This window comes from Schistocerca serialis, chromosome 7 (assembly GCF_023864345.2).
Source record: "Schistocerca serialis cubense isolate TAMUIC-IGC-003099 chromosome 7, iqSchSeri2.2, whole genome shotgun sequence".
Lineage (NCBI taxonomy): Eukaryota > Metazoa > Arthropoda > Insecta > Orthoptera > Acrididae > Schistocerca > Schistocerca serialis.
The window spans coordinates 124,909,983-124,924,765 of NC_064644.1; the positions used below are offsets into that span (position 1 = coordinate 124,909,983).

The following is a 14,783-nucleotide window of genomic DNA, read 5'->3' on the forward strand; positions in this document are numbered from 1 at the left end:
TTCAGACCGTAAGATACTGTTGTAACACTGACCTACATTTCACTTTGTCAGAACTGCCACAATTGTTTACAACTACCCAACTGGAAAATAAAATAAGCAGTAGGAGAATAGCACAGTAATGAAAAAAGAAAAGCTCCACACATCCCTAAGGTGCTCTGTGGATGTCAAACTACATGTGTACTAGTGTCAACCCTTGCAGAACTCAATCTATAATAATGTCTTCAGTTACCTATTATGTAAATAATCATTTCCTTTTACTCTTGTATATACTTCCTGAACACAGACTCGCCGTAATACCTCGTATATATTTTACACAGAAAGGGTAAAAAGGGAGAAACACAAAATCAAGAAAAACAGAAACAAGACGGTACAAAAACACATTCTGCTACTTACTTGCTCTGCCGATGACTTCAGCATCTTTGCCAACCCTACTGCTGTCATCAAAATTTAGCAGTGCTGTAAGATAGACTGTTGCTACCGCCCGCCCCTCCTCCTTCCCCAAATTGGACGTAAAAATGTAGCAAGTCAGGTGTATATGGAGGGGTGGAAGAGTAGTTGTTCTAGTTGTCAGGAGGGTAATGGCTCTCCCACCTGGGCATTGTCAGTTTGAAGGGTTGACAAGAGCAAAGGGGGTCCATCAAAGGTGAAGGTGGCTGCAGCAAGACAGATGGCATGCTTGTAAACTCTTTATTACTCCAGTAAGCTGCAGCAGTTACAGGTGCACGCTCTCATTTTCCAATGCAGCCCAGTGTCGACCCATGGCACCCCTCTTCCTCAGGGATGATCAGGTGGTGATCCTGCGGTCCACACCGAAGCAATGCTGTGGCATATCATCTTCACAGCAGTGTGGTGGCTTGGTGGTGCTGACAGACTATGGGCTGAGTAAGAAGCTGGCAGCATAGGCCATTGTGGCTGTGGCTGGCATTGGCCTGTGAAGCCTGCAGTGCTGGCTGGCACAGAGGTGGGCTGACGATGTTGACAGCTGTCCAGTGGATGGTGGAGTGGTCTAGCAGCACTTGACTGCTGTTTGAATACTGGCTACAAATAATGCACTGCTGGCTGGCACAGTACTGCATCAACAGCTCATTACGAGAACCATGGCACATGTTGACAAAGTGTGACGGTAAGGTGTGATGGTTCCGCAAGTCGGCTATGTCGACAGTCACATGCCTTCAGGATGGTAATTGGGAACACTGTATTCCAAATTTACTTTGTGTTGTCATGCTCCCCATGCAGAATTTTAGTTCACTGTACACAATGACAGCCCACGGACTGCTGACAAAGTTTGTAATCACAGTCACTTTTTTTGTGACATGTTGAGTTGAAACCTCGGATACAATACACTTACTGTATGTCAAAACTACGATAATGATACAGTATATTTTGAACAATTTCACAGTCTCTATTAATTTTAAAAATGAAATATACTTCTATAAAACGGCACTTTCTAAAAAGTGATGCAGCTTACCTGATGGGATGTTCACCACAAGCTTTTGGTCGCTCCATAACAGAGACCCATTTATCATCATAACTAAAGAGTGACAGATCTAGATATGGAGAGCAGCTGTACGACTGAGCACTGATTGGTAGTTGTGTTAACATTCGTTTGGTTGCCTCTGTTACACCACCAAACCGTGCACTCACAAATGTTTGCTTACAACGCTGCTGGATCACCCTGTATCGCAAACATCAGTTTCATTAAAAATAAATGCAAAACTAGAAAATTCTGCAGGAGATATAATGCAGTAAAAGACCACTAAAGAGAGAACTTCACGATACATTACGTGGGCCATAGCTTATTCTCACCAAAATTACACGACAGTAGGCCTAAAGCCTATCTGGGTATTCTTCTTTACATGACCTTGCAATCAAATAAAATAAAGTACAGAAAAGTCATTAACTTATAATACAGCGACATAGTAAAAGGCAACATTGATGAAAATAGCATCAGACTAAAACCGTGTGATGAGTAAAGATAACATCAAATGGATTTGGTTAGCACTACCTATGTATATAAGCAGAAAATGGAATATGAAAGCGCTAATTAGGAACTTACACTATTCAGAACATGCACACATACAGGGGCACAGCTACATTTTTGCAGTACTACTGGTCAACTCGTTTCTTCTGTGTCAGCTCATGCCCGATCATTTAACAACAACTGCAAAATATGGTTCCGCAATGGAATCATTTTAACCATTTTTAGCATTTTAGATGAAATTGCCACTTATATAGTAATTACACCAGAGGATACTGTGCGACCAGGTATAGTTGTGGTGGTACACGGTATTGATTTTAGAATTAAAAGTGCCTGAAGATCATGTTGCAGAGCTTCAAACTTGATAGTAAAAGAATATCACAGCTAGTGGAGACAAAGTAATAAGAGACAAGTCTTTATTCTCCACCAGCAAACACAGAAATGCTGAAAGTTGCGAAATATGGAATAAAATTGTATACATGTTCTAATCTGCTCCTGCACCCTATCTCTGCCCATCTTCTTGTACTTCCTCTCTTTGTCCATCTCCTCCCCCTCCCCCTCCCCTCTTCCTTTGTTCATCACTCCCCCCACCCATCTCTTCCATCACATCACATCCTCCTCCTCCTCCCCCCCCCCCCTTCTGATCCTGAACCTTGTTTATTGCTACTGCAAACAAAACCGTAATGCAGAATTGAAGTTGCTTAAAATGAGTGGGTTAACATGTTGGGATCATTGGTATACAGGGTATTAGGGACACCCATCCAGTTGCTGGATCTGTGAGGATGTTAGCTTTAATGACAGTATTTCACAGTTTTAATTACCTTAGCCAGCTTCATCCTGACCGACAACTTCTTAACTTCAACGGTCATTAGCGCCCAGACTACGTTAGGAATGCACCGCGAGTCACAAGTTTAAAACAGCAACGAAAAGGGAAAACACGATAAAAGACAGACTGACAGGCATAGGGTTAAAAAAACAGCATAATCAAATGTTCTTAGAGAGGTTTGTCAAGTTGATAAAACGAAGAATGCGAGCAGCTGCTCGTGGGTCATCCGCTAAAATGGCATCTAGAGTACATGGCAGGCCAAGATCAAGACACAGTGTGTTAAAATCCGGACAGGACGTTAAAATGTGGCGGACCATCAGCAATTGCCCACATGGGCAGAACGGCGCCGGTGCAGCCGTCAGCAGATGGCGATGGCTGAACCGGTAGTGTCCAATTCGTAACCGGGCCAAAACGACCTCCTCCCTTCGAGAAGGGCGGGAGGAGGACGTCCAAGCCGCGGGAAGAGGTTTCAAGGCCCGAAGCTTGTTGTCCGTAAATGCAGCCCAATCGGCATGCCACAGCGATAAAATGCGCCGACAAATGACCCTGCTACAATCTGACGAAGGGACACAACAAGAAGCTGTCCGAGGCTAGAGGACCGCAGCCTTGGCTGCGGCATCTGCAGCTTCGTTCCCAGGGATACCGACATGGCCAGGAACCTACATAAAGGTAACCGGAGAACCGACGTCCACCAGCTGCTGAAGAGAGCGTTGGATCCGGTGCACGAAAGGGTGAACCGGATACGGATCACTGAGGCTCTGGATGGCGCTCAGGGAATCGGAGCAGATGACATAAGCAGAATGTCGGTGGCGGCAGATGTAAAGAACAGCCTGGTAGAGGGCAAAGAGCTCAGCTGTGAAGACCGAACAATGGCCATGGAGCCGGTATTTGAAACTTTGTGCCCTGACAATAAAAGAACACCCGACCCCGTCATTGGTCTTAGAGCCATCTGTATAAATGAAGGTCATATTAATGAACTTCGAACGAAGTTCGACAAAACGGGAGTAACCTCCTTTGGGAGCAAGCTGAGGTCAAGGTGAACGCGAACCTGAGCCTGGAGCCAAGGTGGCGTGTGGCTCTCGCCCACTCGAAAGGTTGCAGGGAGTGAAAAATTAAGGTGTTGAAGGAGGCAACGAAAGCGAACTCCAGGGGGTAGCAGGGCAGAGACATATAACCCGTATTGACGGTCGAGAGAGTCTTCAAAAAAGGAACGATAAGACGGGTGGTCGGGCATTGACAGTAGCCGACAGGCATACCGACAAAGCAGTATATCGCGCCGGTAGGGGAGTGGCAATTCACCAGCGCCAGCATGAAGACTCTCGACGGGACTAGTATAAAACGCTCCGATTGCAAGTCGTAAACCCCGATGTTGTATGGAGTTGAGGCGGCGTAAGATGGATAGCCGTGCAGAGGAGTATACGAAGCTCCCATAATCCAGCTTGGAGCGGACGATCGACCGATATAGACGACGTAGGACGGTTCGATCCGCTCCCCACGACATACCACTGAGAACACGGAGGACATTTAGAGAACGGGTACAACGGGCAGCCAAATATGACACATGTGGAGACCAGCTAAGTTTCCTGTCAAATGTAAGACCTAAAAATTTTGTTGTCTCCACGAATGGGAGAGCAATGGGACCGAGTTGTAAGGACGGTGGGAGAAACTCTTTGTATCGCCATAAGTTAATACAGACCGTCTTCTCGGCAGAAAAACGGAAGCCATTGGCGACACTCCAGGAGTAAAGACAGTCAAGAGAACGCTGAAGACAGCGCTCCAGGAAACATGTACGCTGCGCGCTGCAATAGATGGTAAAATCGTCCACGAAAAGGGAGCCTGATACATCAGCTGGGAGGCAATCCATTATTGGATGGATCGCTATGGCGAAGAGAGCGACGCTCAAAACTGAGCCCTGTGGCACCCCATTCTCCTGGCGAAAGGTGTCTGAGAGGACAGAACCCACACGTACCCTGAACTGTCGATCCATTAAAAAGGAACGAATAAAAAGAGGGAGGCGACCGCGAAGGCCCCATGTATGCATGGTGCGGAGAATGCCCGCCCTCCAACAGGTGTCGTAAGCCTTCTCCAAATCAAAGAACACAGCCGCGGTCGGGCGCTTCCGCAAGAAGTTATTCATAATGAAGGTCGACAAGGTAACCAGATGGTCAACAGCAGAGCGGCGCCTACGAAATCCACATTGTACATTGGTAAGTAGGCGTCGAGACTCGAGCAGCCAAACCAAACGAGAGTTAACCAATCGCTCCATCACTTTACAGACACAGCTGGTAAGCGAGATGGGTCGATAACTGGAAGGCAAGTGCTTGTCCTTCCCCGGCTTAGGAATCGGGACAACAATAGACTCGCGCCAGCATGCGGGAACATGTCCCTCAATCCAGATGCGATTATAAGTACGAAGAAGGAAACCTTTACCTGCAGGAGAAAGGTTCTTCAGCATCTGAATATGAATAGAATCAGGCCCTGGAGTGGAGGACCGTGACCGGGCAAGTGCGTTTTCGAGTTCCCGCATGGTGAATGGGGCATTATAACTTTCACGATTCGAAGAGCGGAAGTTAGGTGGTCTAACCTCCTCTGCCTGTTTGCGGGGGAGGAAGGCAGGGTGATAATGAGCAGAGCTCGAAACCTCTGCGAAAAAGCGGCCGAAGGCATTGGAGACATCCTCAGGGGCCACAAGGACGTCATTCACGACCGTCAAGCCAGAAACTGGTGAGTGGACCTTAGTGCCAGATAGCCGGCGCAGGCTACCCCAGACAACAGAAGAAGGAGTAAAACTGTTGAAGGTGCTTGTGAAAGCAGCCCAGCTGGCTTTCTTGCTTTCTTTAATAATACGACGACACTGTGCACGTAATCGTTTATAATTGATACAATTCGCCACTGTAGGGTGGCGTTTAAAGGTGCTTAAAGCACGTCGACGAGCACGTAAAGCGTCTCTACATGCTGCGGTCCACCAGGAAACCGGTACGCGACGTGGAGAAGAAGTAGGGTGAGGGATGGAATATTCAGCAGCAGTGAGAATGACTTCCGTGAGGTGTGCAACCTGACGATCACAGCTTGTGAAGGTTTGATCCTGAAATGTCGCCCTGGAAGAGAAGAGCCCCCAGTCTGCTTTGAAGGTGGTCCAACTAGATGAGCACGGAGAGGGGGTACGCTGCAGGAGATGAATAACACACGGGAAGTGGTCGCTCGAATATGTATCAGAAAGTGCATACCACTCAAACCGGCGTGCAAGTTGGGTAGTACATATAGAGAGGTCTAAATGGGAATAGGTGTGAGATGTGTGCAAAAGAAAAGTAGGGGCGCCAGTATTGAGGCAGAGAAGATTGAGCTGGTTGAAAAGGTCTGCTAACAGGGAGCACCTCGGGCAGGATGCTGGAGAGCCCCAAAGGGGATGGTGGGCATTGAAGTCTCCAGTTAACAAAAATGGTGCAGGTAGCTGAGCAATAATTTGCTAAATGTCTGCCCTGGTAACGGCAGACGACGATGGAGTGTAAACGGTACAAATGGAAAATGTAAAAGTGGGGAGAGTAATTCGGATGGCAACTGCCTGCAGGCCGGTGTGCAACGTGATGGGATCGTAGTAAATATCATCCCGGACCAGCAACATAACCCCTCCATGAGCCGGAATACCTACCACAGGGGGTAGGTCAAAACGCACAGAGGTGTAGTGTGCCAAGGCAATTTGATCGCACGGGCGTAGCTTCGTTTCCTGGAGGGCTACGACGAGCGGACGGTGCAAGCGGAGCAGCAACTTCAAGTCCTCTCGGTTGGAGCGAATGCTGCGAATATTCCAGTGAATAAGTGCCATCGTAAGAAGAAAAGGAAGATAAAAGAAGGGGTCACCTCGAAGGCCGCTGAGGGCCTGGCTTCGAGCGAGCACTGCCGCCGCTATCAGTAGGCGGACAGTCATCGTTCATTGGTTCTATAGGTTCATCGGCCATCTTGGTAAGATGGCCGGGAGGGGGAGCTTCCTCCGCCGGTGAACGGCCAGATGTTCGGCTACCAGTGGTGCGGCCAGGCGAAACGGATGACGGCCTGGGGCGGCAACCGCTGGGTGGCGCAGGAGAAGATATGCGCCGTGGCGGAGAAGGAGAACTGTGCTTCCTATGAGCCTTCTTGGAAGGTCGTTTGGTGGAAGTACTGGTCGATGTCTGGGAGGTCGAGGTACGTAGGAAGTCTGCACGGGACGGTTCCTTCTTGAATGCCCGTGCATCTGACTTCTGGGTCTTCGTCTTAGCAGAAGCTGATGAAGGGGCTTGTGTCTGTGGGGTGATGGGAGGAAGAGGAGACGTCGACCGCGCGATCTTAGCACTGGCCGAACAGACGACCGTGGTGCTGAAGGTCAGATCGCATGTCTGGGTTGCCACCTCCCTGGTAGTCCGAGGAGAGGCGAGGACAGTACTGTATTTCCCCGCTGGGAGCAGCGTGGGCTTCCTACTAGCTAATAGCTTGCGAGCAGCCGAGGTGGACACTTTCTCTTTGACCCGAATTTCTTGGATACAGCATTCTTCCTTATAGATGGGACAGTCGCGGTAGGATGCTGCATGGTCACCCTGACAGTTCACACAACGAGGAGACGGAGGTGGACAGTCACCCTCATGGGCATCCCTGCCACAAGTGACACATTTAGCCGCATTGGAACAAGACTGGCGAGTGTGATTAAAACGCTGACACTGGTAACAGCGTGTAGGTGTCGGGACATAGGGGCGAACAGAAATAACCTCGTAGCCCGCTTTGATGCGCGATGGCAGCTTAACACTATCAAAGGTCAAGAAACGTGTCCAGGTCGGTACAAGGTCATTGTTGACCTTTTTCACGACCCTATGGATAGCCGTCACACCCTGCTCAGCGAGGAAAGACTGAATCTCCTCGTCAGTCAATCCGTCGAGGGATCTAGTATAGACCACACCACGAGACGAATTCAAAGTTCGGTGAGCCTCCACCCGGACAGGGAACGTGTACAGGAGTGTGACTCTAAGCAGTTTCTGTGCCTGAAAGGCGCTCTCAGTTTCTAGTAACAAGGTACCATTACGCAACCTTGTACAAGACTTAACAGTACTGGCTATGGCATCTACGCCCTTCTGGATAACGAAAGGGTTGACAGAGGAAAAATCCTTTCCGTCCTCAGATCGAGAAACAACAGGGAACTGTGGGGCAGGCGGTAGTACTTTTGTCACTGGTGGCTGGTCATGTTTTCGTTTGTGGGCAGAAGTCGAGAGAGAAGAAGAGAAATCCATTGCGGAGGAATCCCCCATGATTTCCAGCGTCTCCGATGGCGTGCTTCTTCTTTATGGAGACCCTCTCAGAGGGCACTCCCGCCTTAGGTGAATGTTTACACCTCAGGTCACACCCCCCGAGAAACAGACGGAGGGACCAATCGGCATGGTCAGAAGGTATCAGCTCAGGCAATCACCCCTCCCTGGGCCTGGCCTTTACCAGGGGGTACGTGCGTGCCTTACTTGTCTACCCACGGCGGGGAATTACGCGTTACCCCGTCACCGGCTATGCGTGCGAACGCGTGGGTCGGCCTTCAGGCGCGCACAGGGAGGAAGGAAGAAGAGGAAAAGGAAGAGAGAGAGGACAGACTGTCTCAAACGCCGAGGCGGAGACCAGAGAAGGCAAGGAGAAGGAGGCAAGGAAAAGAAGGCAAGGGAAAGAGTAAGGAAGACAGTGAGATGGAGAAGAACAAAGAAAGGAACCAACCAAAGGAAGGAAGAAACAAGAAGTGAAAAACCAAAAAGACCACAAATATAGGTCGTGGAACCGTCCGCCTTCGGACGCAGGCGCTAACTAACCCCTTGAGGGGGATGGACTCCTTTTAGTCGCCTCTTACGACAGGCAGGAATACCTCGGGCCTATTGTAACCCCCGGAACTGCAGGGGGGGACATTCTTCACTTATGAAGGCCAGACATACCAACAATTAAACGGAACAGCCATGGGTACCAGGATGGCCCCCTCGTACGCCAACCTATTCATGGGTCGCTTAGAGGAAGCCTTCTTGGTTACCCAGGCCTTCCAACCCAAAGTTTGGTACAGATTTATTGATGACATTTTCATGATCTGGACTCACAGTGAAGAAGAACTTCAGAATTTCCTGTCCCACCTCAACTCCTTTGGTTCCATCAGATTCACCTGGTCCTACTCCAAATCCCATGCCACTTTCCTTGACGTTGACCTCCATCTGTCCAATGGCCAGCTTCACACGTCCGTCCACATCAAACCCACCAACAAGCAACAGAACCTCCATTATGACAGCTGCCACCCATTCCACATCAAACGGTCCCTTCCATTATGACAGCTGCCACCCATTCCACATCAAACGGTCCCTTCCCTACAGCCTAGGTCTTCGTGGCAAACGAATCTGCTCCAGTCTGGAATCCCTGAACCATTACACCAACAACCTGAAAATAGCTTTCACATCCCGCAACTACCCTCCCGACCTGGTACAGAAGCAAATAACCAGAGCCACTTCCTCATCCCCTCAAACCCAGAACCTCCCACAGAAGAACCACAAAAGTGCCCCACTTGTGACAGGATACTTTCCGGGACTGGATCAGACTCTGAATGTGGCTCTCCAGCAGGGATACAACTTCCTCAAATCCTGCCCTGAAATGAGATCCATCCTTCATGAAATCCTCCCCACTCCACCAAGAGTGTCTTTCCGCCGTCCACCTAACCTTCGTAACCTCTTACTTCATCCCTATGAAATCCCCAAACCACCTTCCTTACCCTCTGGCTCCCACCCTTGTAACCGCCCCAGTGTAAAACCTGTCCAATGCACCCTCCCACCACCACCTACTCCAGTCCTGTAACCCGGAAGGTGTACACGATCAAAGGCAGAGCCACGTGTGAAAGCACCCGTGTGATTTACCAACTGACCTGCCTACACTGTGAAGCTTTCTATGTGGGAATGACCAGCAACAAACTGTCCATTCGCATGAATGGACACAGGCAGACAGTGTTTGTTGGTAATGAGGACCACCCTGTGGCTAAGCATGCCTTGGTGCACGGCCAGCACAACTTGGCACAGTGTTACACCATCCGGGTTACCTGGATACTTCCCACTAACACCAACCTATCAGAACTCCGGAGATGGGAACTTGCCCTTCAATATATCCTCTCTTCCCGTTACCCACCAGGCCTCAACCTCCGCTAATTTCAAGTTGCCGCCACTCATACCTCACCTGTCATTCAACAACGTCTTTGCCTCTGTACTTCCACCTCGACTGACATCTCTGCCCTAACTCTTTGCCTTTACAAATGTCTGCTTGTGTCTGTGTATGTGCGGATGGATATGTATGTGTGTGCGAGTGTATACCTGTCCTTTTTTCCCCCTAAGGTAAGTCTTTCCACTCCCGGGATTGGAATGACTCCTTACCCTCTCCCTTGAAACCCACATCCTTTCATCTTTCACTCTCCTTCCCTCTTTCCTGATGAAGCAACTGTTGGTTGCGAAAGCTTGAATTTTGTGTGTGTGTCTATCAACCTGGCAGTGCTTTCGTTTGGTAAGTCACGTCATATTTGTATCCAAAAATTCATCTAATGAGTAGAAGGAGTTGCCATTAAGAAATTCTTTTAATTTCCTTTTAAATGCTATATGGCTATCTGTCAGACTTTTGATGCTATTAGGTAAGTGACCAAAGACTTTTGTGGCAGCATAATTTACCCCCCTCTGAGCCAAAGTTAGATTTAATCTTGAGTAGTGAAGATCATCCTTTCTTCATAAGTGTGTGTGTGTGTGTGTGTGTGTGTGTGTGTGTGTGTGTGTGTGTGTGTGTGTCTATATATATATAGTGTGAGGCTACAGTGAAGATTTCTAGATCTTTAAATAAGTGTCTGCAGGATGATCTTGGATGAGCTCCAGCAATTATTCTGATTACACGCTTTTGTGCAATGAACACTCTTTTACTCAATGATGAGTTACCCCAGAATATGATGCCATAGAAAAGCAGAGAATGAAAATAGGTGTGGTAAGCTAATTTACTCAGATGTATATCACCAAAATTTGCAATGACCCTAATAGCATAAGTAGCTGAACTCAAACGTTTCAGCAGATCCACAGTACCACGGTACTATAGGTTTTAATTTTAATGTTGACTGTGCCTTACGTAAGCATGTTATAGTAATTTTATGCTTCTGAAGAAGGCTAGATTAACTTAGCCGAAACCCGGTAAAGACCAAAAAATTTGTGTAACTGAGGCTCATTCTTCAAAATATTAGTCTATCACAGTTGCTGATGGGGCTGTAATATGCTAAAACACCGGCTTTCTTTGGGATTGGAATTATTGTATTCTTCTTGAAGTCTGAGGGTATTTCGCCAGTCTCATACATCTTGCTCACCAGATGGTAGAGTTTTGTCAGGACTGGCTCTCCCAAGGCCATCAGTAGTTCTAATGGAATGTTGTCTACTCACGGGGCCATGTTTCGACTCAGGTCATTCAGTGCTCTGTCAAACTCTTCACGCAGTATCGTATCTCCCATTTCATCTTCATCTACATCCTCTTCCATTTCCATAATATTGTCCTCAAGTACATCGCCCTTGTATAGACCCTCTATATACTCCTTCCACCTTTCTGCTTTCCCTTCTTTGCTTAGAACTGGGTTTCCATCTGAGCTCTTGATGTTCATACAAGTGGGTCTCTTATCTCCAAAGGTCTCTTTAATTTTCCTGTAGGCAGTATCTATCTTACCCCTAGTGAGATAAGCCTCTACATCCTTACATTTGTCCTGTAGCCATCCCTGCTTAGCCATTTTGCACTTCCTATCGATCTCATTTTTGAGACGTTTGTATTCCTTTTTGCCTGCTTCATTTACTGCATTTTTATATTTTCTCCTTTCATCAATTAAATTCAATATTTCTTCTGTTACCCAAGGATTTCTGCTAGCCCTCGTCTTTTTACCTACTTGATTCTCTGCTGCCTTCACTACTTCATCCCTCAAAGCTATCCATTCTTCTTCTACTGTATTTCTTTCCCGCATTCCTGTCAATTGTTTCCTTATGCTCTCCCTGAAACTCTGTACAACCTCTGGTTCTTTCAGTTTATCCAGGTCCCATCTCCTTAAATTCCCACCTTTTTGCAGTTTCTTCAGTTTTAATCTACAGGTCATAACCAATAGATTGTGGTCAGAGTCCACATCTGCCCCTGGAAATGTCTTACAATTTAAAACCTGGTTCCTAAATCTCTGACTTACCATTATATAATCTATCTGGTACCTTTTAGTATCTCCAGGGTTCTTCCATGTATACAACCTTCTTTCATGATTCTTAAACCAAGTGTTAGTTATGATTATGTTGTGCTCTGCAAAATTCTACCAGGCGGCTTCCTCTTTCATTTCTGTCCCCCAATCCATATTCACCTACTATGTTTCCTTCTCTCCCTTTTCCTACACTCGAATTCCAGTCACCCATGACTATTAAATTTTCGTCTCCCTTCACAATCTGAATAATTTCTTTTATTTCATCATACATTTCTTCAATTTCTTCGTCATCTGCAGAGCTAATTGGCATATAAACTTGTACTACTGTAGTAGGTGTGGGCTTCGTATCTATCTTGGCCACAATAATGCGTTCACTACGCTGTTTGTAGTAGCTTACCCGCATTCCTATTTTCCTATTCTATATTAAACCTACTCCTGCATTACCCCTATTTGACTTTGTGTTTATAACCCTGTAGTCACCTGACCAGAAGTCTTGTTCCTCCTGCCACCGAACTTCACTAATTCCCACTATATCTAATTTTAACCTATCCATTTCCCTTTTTAAATTTTCTAACCTACCTGCCCGATTAAGGGATCTGACATTTCACGCTCCAATCTGTAGAACGCCAGTTTTCTTTCTCCTGATAACGACATCCTCCTGAGTAGTCCCCACCCGGAGATCCGAATGGGGGACTATTTTACCTCCGGAATATTTTACCCAAGAGGACGCCATCATCATTTAACCATACAGTAAAGCTGCATGCCCTCGGGAAAAATTACGGCCGTAGTTTCCCCTTGCTTTCAGCCGTTCGCAGTACCAGCACAGCAAGGCCGTTTTGGTTAGTGTTACAAGGCCAGATCAGTCAATCATCCAGACTGTTGCCCCTGCAACTACTGAAAAGGCTGCTGCCCTTCTTCAGGAACCACACGTTTGTCTGGCCTCTCAACAGATACCCCTCCGTTGTGGTTGTACCTACTGTATGGCTATCTGTATCGCTGAGGCACACAAGCCTCCCCACCAATGGCAAGGTCCATGGTTCATGGGGGGGACTATTATTTGGTGAAGGACAACGTCTAGGGTAATAACATATGCAGAATTTGTTAAGTATATACAGTTAAACAATGGTAATAAAATGGAAGTTTAATAATTTCCTGTAAATATTTAGAAATCCTATGATATTTTGACTTTTTATGTAAGTATCCATAGAACATTTTTAAAAAATTACTCCTGATGATGCCCAGCATTGACACGATGACTACCACATGCAAAGTGATGGATGTTCCACTGCCTGGCCAGGTCACAGCGTCAGCTGTGATGCTCTTCTGTAGCCAGCAGTGACGTCTTGGCTGTCAAGATGTTCAAATCCATTTTTCATTATAAAATCGGATAACTGATGAGATAAAAGCAGCCAAAGAAAATGGCATTTGGAGGGGTTCTTAAGTACACTGTTGTTATGTTTGCTGTAGTCTTCCAATTTTTGATGATACATTGCCAGCAAAGAGTATAAAAGCAGTCTTATTATTGTCTTCTTCTGTTTTTCCACCCTCTGTTGTTGTTCTTGGTGCTTTTGTGTCATAGGGCCATTTTGGTAACTGTTAAATATCTTTTATTTATGTTGAAGGATACATAATGAAGTATGTAACACCTCCTGTGCCCAATCTACACCACTATGCAAGCAGCAGGACTCTCCATAACATTTCTTTAACCCAGAATTCAGTCAGAAAATATAAATCTACAAACTTCTCTTTCTTGTCCAGTCCTATCACAGTCAAGACAAAAAGGGGTTATCATCTCCCCTCAAGCCTTTCATCCACAGGATCTAGTCTCATGTCTTGCATTTCAAAAATCTAACTTCGGTAATCCATGGAGGTTTACCTATAAAAACTTCGAATATCTCATGATACCTTGAAGAACCCCCCCTCCCCAAGAACCATGGACCTTGCCGTTGGTGGGGAGGCTTGCGTGCCTCAGCGATGCAGATAGCCGTACCGTAGGTGCAACCACAACGGAGGGGTATCTGTTGAGAGGCCAGACAAACGTGTGGTTCCTGAAGAGGGGCAGGAGCCTTTTCAGTAGTTGCAGGGGCAACAGTCTGGATGATTGACTGATCTGGCCTTGTAACATTAACCAAAATGGCCTTGCTGTGCTGGTACTGCGAACGGCTGAAAGCAAGGGGAAACTACGGCCGTAATTTTTCCCGAGGGCATGCAGCTTTACTGTATGATTAAATGATGATGGCGTCCTCTAGGGTAAAATATTCCGGAGGTAAAATAGTCCCCCATTCGGATCTCCAGGCGGGGACTAATCAAGAGGACGTCGTTATCAGGAGAAAGAAAACTGGCGTTCTACGGATCGGAGCATGGAATGTCAGATCCCTTATTTGGGCAGGTAGGTTAGAAAATTTAAAAAGGGAAATGGATAGGTTAAAGTTAGATATAGTGGGAATTAGTGAAGTTCGGTGGCAGCAGGAACAAGACTTCTGGTCAGGTGAATACAGGGTTATAAATACAAAATCAAATAGGGGTAATGCAGGAGTCGGTTTAATAATGAATAAAAAAATAGGAGTGCGGGTAAGCTACTACAAACAACATAGTGAACGCATTATTGTGGCCAAGGTAGACACGAAGCCCACGCCTACTACAGTAGTACAAGTTTATATGCCAACTAGCTCTGCAGATGACGAACTAATTGAAGAACTGTATGATGAAATAAAAGAAATTATTCAGATAGTGAAGGGAGACGAAAATTTAATAGTCATGGGTGG

At 46.7% G+C, this 14,783-nt stretch overlaps 1 protein-coding gene across 1 annotated transcript in view; it reads right to left on the minus strand.

Moving 5' to 3' along the window:
- The window catches only part of LOC126412315 (DET1 homolog), a 72,071-nt gene that overhangs the window by 43,325 nt on the left and 13,963 nt on the right, over positions 1 to 14,783 (minus strand). The window contains exon 3 of the mRNA XM_050081836.1: positions 1,469 to 1,675. Within this exon, the coding sequence (XP_049937793.1) occupies positions 1,469 to 1,675 (207 nt within the window). The remainder of the gene's footprint in view (positions 1 to 1,468; positions 1,676 to 14,783) is intronic.